The sequence below is a fragment of the Amphiura filiformis genome, chromosome 9, assembly GCF_039555335.1.
Source record: "Amphiura filiformis chromosome 9, Afil_fr2py, whole genome shotgun sequence".
Taxonomy (NCBI): domain Eukaryota; kingdom Metazoa; phylum Echinodermata; class Ophiuroidea; order Amphilepidida; family Amphiuridae; genus Amphiura; species Amphiura filiformis.
Genome location: NC_092636.1, coordinates 29,630,872 through 29,641,467, shown reverse-complemented (window position 1 = coordinate 29,641,467; position 10,596 = coordinate 29,630,872). Strand labels below are relative to the sequence as shown.

Genomic DNA, 10,596 nt, shown 5'->3' with positions numbered 1-10,596 from the left:
TAGCATGCATTGATAAACGTGGGTTATCTACTGAAGATAGCATGCATTGATAAACGTGTGTTATCTACTGAAGATAGCATGCATTGATAAACGTGGGTTATCTACTGAAGATAGCATGCATTGATAAACGTGTGTTATCTACTGAAGATAGCATGCATTGATAAACGTGTGTTATCTACTGAAGATAGCATGCATTGATAAACGTGGGTTATCTACTGAAGATAGCATGCATTGATAAACGTGTGTTATCTACTGAAGATAGCACATTGATAAACGTGTGTTATCTACAGAAGATAGCATACATTGATAAGTGTGCTATCTACAGAAGATAGCATACATTAAAACATTTGCTATCTACTGAAGATAGCATATATTGATAAGTGTGCTATCTGCAGAAGATAGCATACATCACTATCACGATTCCGAAACAACGATTCTTATTAATTTGTGTTTGGACTTGTATGCATTCAGTCATATTATACGTATTTTGAACTTAAAAGTTGGTGTGTTTTTTGTGTGTTTTTTTAATGAAATACTCTGACAAACAAAATGTTCCTTTGATACATTTATGTAGGGCGCAGTGCTCCCAAAATTAATAATAAGTTACCACCAATTTGAGAATTAAGCACAGTTCATGCAATTAATCTTAATTTGCAGTACAATAAGTCATGTTATATTATCATGCGTAATTGGACGTCCATTTAGTATACATAATACGAAACACTAAAATTATAAGATCATTGTCAACAGTTGCAGTTATCATAAATGTGGCTATAACCGTAACCTGGACGGTCCTCCCACATGTTCATACAGGACATTGGCTCATGAAGCACCATTATATTTTCTTCATAACCTCAGAAGTGTAAGTTGTATGATAATGGGCACTTGTCAGAAATTAATAGTGGTTCTTCTTCTTGGTGGTTTCAACAAGTACCCAGATCAGAATAAGAATCCAGAAGACACCATTGACGGTAAAATCAGTCTAGCTGCACTACCAGCACCACCTGAACCGATACCGACCACACCTAGAAACCAATATCTCGGACACATCATCGAAGACTTATTTGATCGCCGTAATGGCTCACGAGGTCCGACGCCAAAACCACCTTTTGTAGATACCAGGAGCACGGCAGTCATTGCTGTACAGAGTGCTAGCATGTTGGTCATAATTTCTTTGAGTATCACTGGTAATGCTCTTGTTCTCAGCACTCTGTGTAAAAAGAAAAGCCTTCAGAACAAGACAGCCATCTTTGTCGCCAATTTAGCCATAGCAGACCTATTAAACGCAGTATTGTGTATGCCGTTCATATTCATTAGTAGTATCGTAGGTTACTGGAGTTTTACCGACGCACTTTGCTCCTTTTCTGGTGTTATGGGTATTCTGATGGGTACGACTAGTCTAGCAACCTTAGCAGCCATCGCGTATGAGAGATACTCAGCCATAGTCCATCCACTTCAATACCATGATACAATGACTCCTTCACGTATTGCTACTCTGATCTCATTCGCGTGGATTCAAGGCTGGGCCTTAGCCATGTGTCCAATATTTGGTTGGTCATATTATACATATCTAGTACATGAATACATCTGTACGGTAGATTGGGCTTTTGATGCCTCATTCACTTACACTATAATTACCTTCGCCTTCGGCATTCCTTTCTGTGTCATGGTCTACTGCTATGGTCGTATTTTCAGAGTTGCACGTAGGCATTCACGTCGAGTGGCTGCCATTGACTTTTGTACCAACTCTAAGTCAGGATTGGCGAAGTCAATGAGCTTTCATCCAGGAACAGATCAAGTATGTCAGTGGAAGAACAAGAAATCTATTAACATTTCTCTCTCGGCGCAGAAATTGAAGAAAGAAGCTAAAGCAGCCACGATGTTGATGATAGTTATGGGAACCTTCATGGCTTGCTGGATTCCGCATGGATGTACTATGATATGCATGGCAGTAGGTGATAAATGTATTTTGACAATACCAGAGTCCGTGTACACAGCCACGACATGGTTGGCGATGTGTGCTTCATTCTGCAATCCATTGGTTTATGGATTAATGAATCGCCAATATCGTGAAGCTTTTCGCTCCATCTGTTGCTCTGTGTGTTTGTGTCATAAAGCTTGCAAGTCACCTCACAGAAAGTCCTCATCGGAATCTGATGATGTCTCCACGGAGACTAAAGGTAGTGCCGAAGATACACCACAACCAGCGCAACCACCACCTCCACACTTCGGATTTGAAGATGTAGATAAGTCGCCACAATGTCAAGTTTTTGTCATTCTTAGAGCGGATAAGGACGATTATAAAGCATTTGAGATCTAGAAGCGTATCAGGAACTCAAGGAAAGATCTGTATACTAGTAATCTATAGCATTCGTGTTTGAAATAATGGAATGTTTGATGTGTAAACCGTGTATAGTAAATTCGCATTTATGATAATTTTCAAAATATGACATTAATTCGGTGTATAATATTCACGATTCACTTGAATATGTTTTAATCACCCTTTAACCGGGCCTTTAACAATGTCTAAGGACATGAAGGATCGCATTTTTATGGCTTTTCACATTGTCATTCATGTTGGTTAGTAGCACATTGTAGCAAAAAAATATATGTATTCAACCATCATCTTTATTAACCAAAAGAAGAAAAACATACAACCCCAAGATCAACTGAGATCAGCAATGGGAAGCACAATACAAACAAAAAACAGTGCCAAATACAAAAAGAAATGAGGAAATACATCAGGCGGGAAGAAAAAAAAACAAATGACTTCTTAGACATTACATCTTGGCTCGTGTCTGCAATGACATGAGATGACAGAGGATAGAGTTGGATATTGTTCTTTTAATTTCCTTTAACTTTTTGGGGATGTTTAGTTGTTAGCTGTTGTTTTGACAAACGAGTGAGCCTATTTTTGTTGTCAGTGTTAATCTAACATCTGACTTCGACGGCAATTAAAGGAGTATTTCGTGATTCTAGCATCCTCTTTTTATGACATTTCACAGTAGATATCCACGAAAGAAACCTATTCCCAAAATTTCAGTTGATTCCGATTTTGCGTTCGCGAGTTATGCATGATTATTGTGTAGGCCTATTACACTGCTCCATAGACAATGCGTTGTAATTTCGTTCTGGTGCACCAGAACGAAATTCAAATTTCACGATATCTTTGCTAAACGAATTAATCTGCAAGAAATATTTTGTACATAAACATTATGTAGCAGGAGGTTTCCAGTGATATAAAAATCTCAACTTTTTTTGAGAAAAGTGGGGGGATGAGGCTGTGGATCACGAAATGCCCCTTTAACGAGCAATCATATCGGCGTCGGTAATGTCGGCAACAAGGGAAGAGTACCGATAAACAAGTAGGCCTACAATGACAAAATATAACTACTTTGTAAAAATGAATGCCTAAGGTGCTGCTTTTATGGGCTACCATGCAGAAAATATATGCACACCCCAAGTAGAGGAGTTTGGATTTCCGGACATTTTGTGTCTAGTCATGATTGTTGGAAATCCAGTGACTGAAACTATATTGTTATACTTTGTGAAAATAAACACCCGAAAACTGTCAGACATTAATGTATTTGTGACATTCAACTTGTTCATAGAACTTGTTCATCACCTTGAGAAAATGAGAACGTGTTTATACAATAAAACCTGATCTATACTGCGCCCAAAAAGTGTCCGAACACTTAAAACAAAAGTCATTTTGACACTAAAATTAAATTACAAAATAAAGTAGTCCATAGCTAGAGAATTTTGTTCTGCGTATTTTGATATAATACCTAATTCGGTACTTTATTTTAATAACTTACAGCAGGGTCAGCAGTACAGCAATTTGAATGAAAAGAGAGCTTTCAAAAATGAAAAGTTTGTATTGACTTTAATCCTTCAAAGAACGCAGATATTGACCAGGGTTCATCCATTTGGCTTTATTGAACCCGTGACAAAGGGTAGCAGAAATTGCCTGAAGAGGAAATATCTAAATTTATCACTTTTGAAACTCGATCATTTGTCATTCAAATTTAAAATCACATTGTGCCGAATAAGGTGTCAACAACAAAATTCTCCATCTTTCGACTACTTTATATCACGGTAATATAGATTTACTCCCCATTCCAGAAAAATACAGAACTATTTTTTTGATTAAAAATATTACCCAGTTTTGCCAAATGAATCATAGCTTAAGGTTACGGAGGGTGAAAATTCCACTCAACTTGTCTTTTGTTTTTTAATTTTTATTTATGAAGTATATGTATATATTAAACATCTCAGAGATGTAGATTGAAAAATTGTATCAACAAAGTATTTTTAAATTATTTTTGTGTATCAATATTTGCTCTAGATATCCCACAGCACTAATTCTTTTTTAAAGACAGTTCTTGTTTTAAGGGACACTACACTAAATCCTTCCGCATTTGGTGTAACTCATGGAAGAAAGAGAAGGTGTGAGGGCTATCATTTTCTTTGGAAGGGGAATCCCAAATATACATGGGGGGCCGTGGGTTAGATTTTAAAAGGTATGCCAACATTTCCTGTCATCCTCCCTGGCCCTGCTCTCGGCCAGCCTAACTTTGCCAATGTGGAAACTTTAAATGGCCTAGATATTATGATGCAGATTTGAATGTTTCTGTAGTGTTTCCTAAGCCTTATAAAGATGCACTGTAAATGTTTGCCAAAAACTGCTCCCCCCTTCCCCATTCTACCCTCCCCCAGGACTCATAATTATTATGCACCTAGTTACTTTTAATATTGTATTTTCACATGTATTTCAATGGGACATTTATTTAGTGATGTGCCCCCTTATAGTGATTATTATTCCAGTGCATGAACTGGCAACCCTATCATTTTCATTTGATTGCTAAAATCACTGAAGCATATGCACAGTGGAGCATGAGTATTCAACCAGCACTATACTAGACAAAATCAATAAAATAAGTACTATCACCTTGGCCCTGGCAACACTAACTAGCATTGTAAACAAGTTAGCACATGGTTTGAACATTATAATAGATAGTGTGGAAGTTTTGGCAGAAATTTGTCAATTTCTGCAAGTTTTGTGAAAATCAATTGATACTTCCCATGCAGTAAGGATTATCAGTAGTAATACAGGAGCACTGCACCTGGAATATTATGGGATTGTGAATTGATACTGTGAAATAGCAGAAAATGTGAGTACTTGAAACTAAATGTGTGGATATCTCAGAACTCCATTTTGGACCATTTGGCCTGATATGCTGAGATGAAATAAATTATTTTTAATGTTTCCGTAGCTGATTCATAAAATTTTGATATGCATGTGTAAGCTGATACTTCAAAGAAATAATGTAGGGAATAATTGTGTCAATATATTGGCACACTAAATTAATATTGTTGTTGCAAAAAAGACGACATTTACCCCAACATTCTGTGAACATGTAAGCTTACTGTTTTAAATCAGGAGGACCTATCGAAAGAATAAATAGGTACATTATTTCATTGGTTTGTTTGTAACACATATGCGAAATCGCAATGAAATCGGACCCTCTCCCCATATTTTCCTGGCCTCTTTCCCAAAAAACCTCATGCTCATGAAATTGAACACAAATTGAAACACTTACAAAGTACATTTGTGTATGAGCTATGACGTTAAACGTATTACAATAATAATCATTAGAGTGTCAACTTTAAGATGAAGTATGATTTTTAGGCCTGCCATGTTTATTTTTTGAAAAACAAAATATTTTAGGTGGCTACGTGCAGCCAATTTGCCTACACAAAAGTTCAAAATCTTGTATAACCTTAATCCTAATCCTTTAGGTAGTCCTAACTCACTGCAAAAACAAGTGTTAATACATTAACACTATTTGAGCAACACTTTTTAAACATGTTAAACCGTTAATGTGTTTAAATATTAACATTTGTGTTAAAATATTAACAATTATGTGTTAGAATATTAACACTTTTACACTTTTATTAACACATTAACACTATGATTAAATGAGGGTGTTCTTTTTTAAATGCTTTAACACGTTAACACCACTTTCCAAAAACAAGTGTTAATATATTAAGTGTTACTTTTTAAACACGTTAAACCGTTAATGTGTTCAAATATTAACATTTGTGTTTATATTTTAACACACAATTGTTAATATTTTAACATAAATGTTAATATATTAACGGTTTAACATGTTTAAAAAGTGTTGCTCAAATAGTGTTAATCTATTAACACTTGTTTTTGCAGTGCTGGCAATAAAAGTCCAATTTTAATATTTGGTCAATTTTTGGAAATAAGGGCCAAAAAACATGCGTTTTGAAGGTGTTTTTTGACCTTTTTCGTATTCTGTGAATTCAAGTTATGCATTCTATTATTTGGAAAACACATTTTCCAATATGTTGCATAATCAATTAGCAAAAATAACATGTAATATTAACACTATGAGCTAACTCTTAGTCTAGAAACTCAAGATTTTGAATGCTTAGACTTGTGTCAAGTCTTACAATTTTGTCACTACAATTGTAAGTTTTTAGACCATTTTACCTCAAATTGACCAAATATTGAAATTTGACTTTTATTGCCAGTTAGGACTAACTAAAGGATTAGGATTTAGCTATTATTCACTTGGCAAAACAGGATAATATTTTTTTAATTCCAAACATTTAGTGCTGTAGGGGGGCTATTTTTCTGGAATAGGGAGTAGTGTATGTAAGATATGGCTTTTGTTTGAAGTGTTCTGATACTCTTTTGACGCAGTACATAATATTTTACTATGCGAATAAAAAAGCTTCAGTGTTTTTCTTAGAATTAAAGAAACGTGTTATGTTGTACCTGTTGATCACAACGAAGGTACATATATAAGTCAATCGCTGTAGGCGAAGAGCGATAGACTTGTGACCAATGATATGGAGCGCTTCCTATTGCATTTGGAAAAGCGCTCAATTTCATTAGTCAAAGCCAATGGGGCCTTCGCTCAGCGACTGAACAATTCGGCTTCAACTCAAGTTGAATGCTCTGGTCGTGCTGACGGGGGCGTTAATGACGTCACTCTGCGGCTCTACTGAATACCGAACATGAAGGGACGTATTGACAAATTGAATCCAACATTTCCAACGTTAATGTTCTCCTCACAGCTGACAGCTCAGTATAATTCTCGTCAGATAAATCAGAATTAGTAATACTAGTACCAAGATTAGTAAATTTCTCATCCGACAAATAGACAGAATTAGTAATATCAAGATAACCCGACATACCCTAATGACTAATGTATAAACAAACAAAATCGAAATGGTTGAAGATCATTCTAAAGTAGGGCCTATATAAAACGCTCAGAATTTGTTAGTATAATCTATCTTCTATCTTGTACATAGAAACTGTGTTTTACTTGAACAGATCAGGTATATTGATTGTGATTCACCATTAGTATCCGCAACAATGTCAGAAATAAAGGTGGATGTCCACAGATTTACACACATTGAAACCCCCTTAAGATATTTTTTTAATCTTTAAAATTAAAAACAAACAAAAAAACTCCACCACTGCACCACATACGACCTAAGGGGGAATGTTTCTTAGTCAAGTTCGTCATATTTCTGAGGTTACACCGACCGACACGTGAACTAATGTTATTGACCTAGTCTTATAAATGTTTAATCATTTAGAAAAGTAATATTTTACTTTTCATGTACGAGTATAGTCTGGAAGCTTTACAAAAAAGAATTTTAAAGAAAAAAACATTTTGATCAAATTTGTTTTGATCAACTTATAGGCAAATAAAAATGCCGCAAATCATTTGAAACAATGCTGAAACTGTGTGTGTCGGGGTGTCTGTGTAGGCTATACGCAAGTGGCGCTTCACACCCCAAAAAAACCCAACTCATCCCCCGCCACCCCCCACACCCCCCCATGCACCCTCAGAGTGATTCACAGAAATATAATGCAAAAGTAGTAGAATGTAGATTGAATATGCAAAACGGTTTTCTATAGCACAGTGTCGCTCATCATCACAAACCATGTTAAGGATGGGGGGGGGGAGGGGGGTCTTCGAACAAAATTGTACGAGGTGTGTCACGTAGACTTTCGGATATACTGACTTTATATACCTACTTTTTGCAGTTTTTGTTACCCATACTAGTTCCAAATTTCAACAAAAAGCACCCAAATTGCTAAACAGTCTCCCCATAGGTCTCACCTGAAAACCCACCCATCGATATACACCAAAATCGCTGAAAAGGTATATCCCCAAAACGGCACATCCGGCACCGTATACCTTTAACCAGGGAGAATATTCAATCTCGTGTTTGGCGGGCAATTGGTGGCTCAAAAATTTGGTGGGAAAATCCATTTTTTAACTCTTTTTTTTTCATATTCTTGTCTTTGTTACATTAAAAGATGTAAATAAAATCAAAACGTTTCCCGTCAAACTCGATCCTGATAAAGATATCTGATGTTGTGTGCTTAAAAATAAGGTATATCTCAAAAGCCACGAAATGAACTCAGATCAAAACGTTTTTACTGTGGTGTGTGAGCAGTGTGACTGTCTTAGTATTTTATAACAATTAAGAAATCTGCACATAAACTTTGTGGAAATTAAAGTGGTTTGAGAAATGTTCTTCATGCAATTATGGCGCTTGAAATTGAATAGAATGCATGATGTCATTCATTTCAAGAAGTATTTCGGTTACGACGGTTAGGGACGGGACCTTTAATATTTACACCAGGGGTAATGCTATTTTTGAGGGGATCACAATTTTTTTTTTGTGTGGTATTCGGGGCAATCTGATTTTTATTATTATTATTATTTGAACCATGAGGGGGAATGTTAATGGAGACTATTGGAAAAAAAAAGGGGAAATCCGAAATTTCTTAGCGGACTTGATGGACGCAAAATTTTTCGTCGATTTTTTTTTTCAGAACTCCAATTTCCCGCCTGGTGTAAATATTGCACGGTTCCTTTATACTGATCCAAGAAGTATTGAAGTGCTAACGACTTTGACTTAACCATGTTAACCTTCGCAGATGCCAGAGTATGGACGGTTATATCAAGTTATATCGACAACCATTTACCCGGAAACGATTTTGATTGTGTGCCAAGTAGTAGCACATTGTTTAGTCATGACATTAAAATTACTTCTATCGAAACTTTACCCACTTTAATAATATCTCAGTCACCTTTTTGTTTAATAGCCCATGAAAAAAGTATAACTATATATACCACTCGGGAAGTGAAAGTTATAACCTTTGTGGCTAAGCGGGTCACCACTTCCGGTAGAAGAGAAAAATATATCATATTATTAATATAGTCATTTCGGTTTCTTTGTCTGGCTTGTCGTCTATGTTTGCTTTAAGATACCGTCGATCGAAAGAACAAAGAGCTGTAAATTTATATGCTATAGTGCAAAATAAATGTTAAAGACATTTCAACATTTGGTTGATGGCTTCTCCAATTGCGATGAATTACTTCGCAATATATTTCACTTTATATTTCATTTTATAAATTATTTCATGGTTCTGGGTTTTTTTCTCTTCTTTAGGCCTATTATAGTGTCCAGTTTACCTGAGTTTCACTTCTTATATTTTATTTTGTATTATTTTAATGACTCCAGCATGACCTGACCTTGTCCTTAACAATCCGATAATTTCATCTTCAATCGTCACTATAGTCTATTGATTTAAGTAATTTATTCCTATTTTTGGACTAGTAAATCGATCAATGAATTCATAGTATCAATATGTGAAAAAGTACATAAACATTAACCTTAATCAATTTTTTGACATGCTTGAAGCAAGCAGATATGCGCCATGAGCAACACTAATATGCCTACTATTAAATACGAGGAATGTCCTTCTGATATCAGATATTTTGATTTTTTTTGAAATTCGCGATATAATACAAATTTTATTGCAAATTATTAAAATTTGACATTTTTGATGTTTTTGATATTTAACAGTTATCAAAGTAAACTTTATTGATCTAATGATGTACATAAAGTGTATGTAGCTGGGATGAAAAGCCAACCATCAATTGAGAATTTTGATTTTTCACTGAAGATTTTTCACATTAAAGATATACATTTTTTCCCAAAAAGACTTTGGTTTTTTTTGTTTGGTTTTTTGTTTTTGGAAAAAATCTATATCTTCAGTATGAAAGGTCAAAATTTTCATATAATCGGCTTTTCATCCCAGCTACATATACTTTAAGTACATATCATTAGATTTATACAATTTACTTCGAGGACTGTTAAATTTCAAAACATCAATTTGTAATCATTTGCCATAAAATGTATATTATATCGCGAACATCAAAATTATTTGATATCAGAATGGCCACGTTTTCAAAATGCAATTCGATATGTCTAACGTGTTCTCAGGTCCCAAAAATACATGAAAACGTCGTTATGACTGAGCCAATAATATACCGTAAAAACTCGATAGTTAGCATATGTGCTTACTATCAAGCGCTTTTAAAACATGCAAACATTAAGTGCACCATCCACAAAAGTGTAAAGGATTTTGAGCAAATCATCGATACATATAGTTATATACGAACAAGTAAACCTACAAATCAGTGTCTCAACCCCATTAGCTCATCCACACACAGTTGGTAAAGCACCGGA

General features: G+C 35.2%; 1 protein-coding gene across 1 annotated transcript; it reads left to right on the top strand.

Moving 5' to 3' along the window:
- The first annotated feature begins 1,156 nt into the window (after positions 1-1,156).
- LOC140160035 (G-protein coupled receptor 161-like) lies at positions 1,157-2,320 on the top strand. Its single transcript, XM_072183305.1, has one exon. The coding sequence runs from the start codon at positions 1,157-1,159 to the stop codon at positions 2,318-2,320; it is 1,164 nt and encodes a 387-aa protein (XP_072039406.1).
- The last annotated feature ends 8,276 nt before the right edge of the window (positions 2,321-10,596 follow it).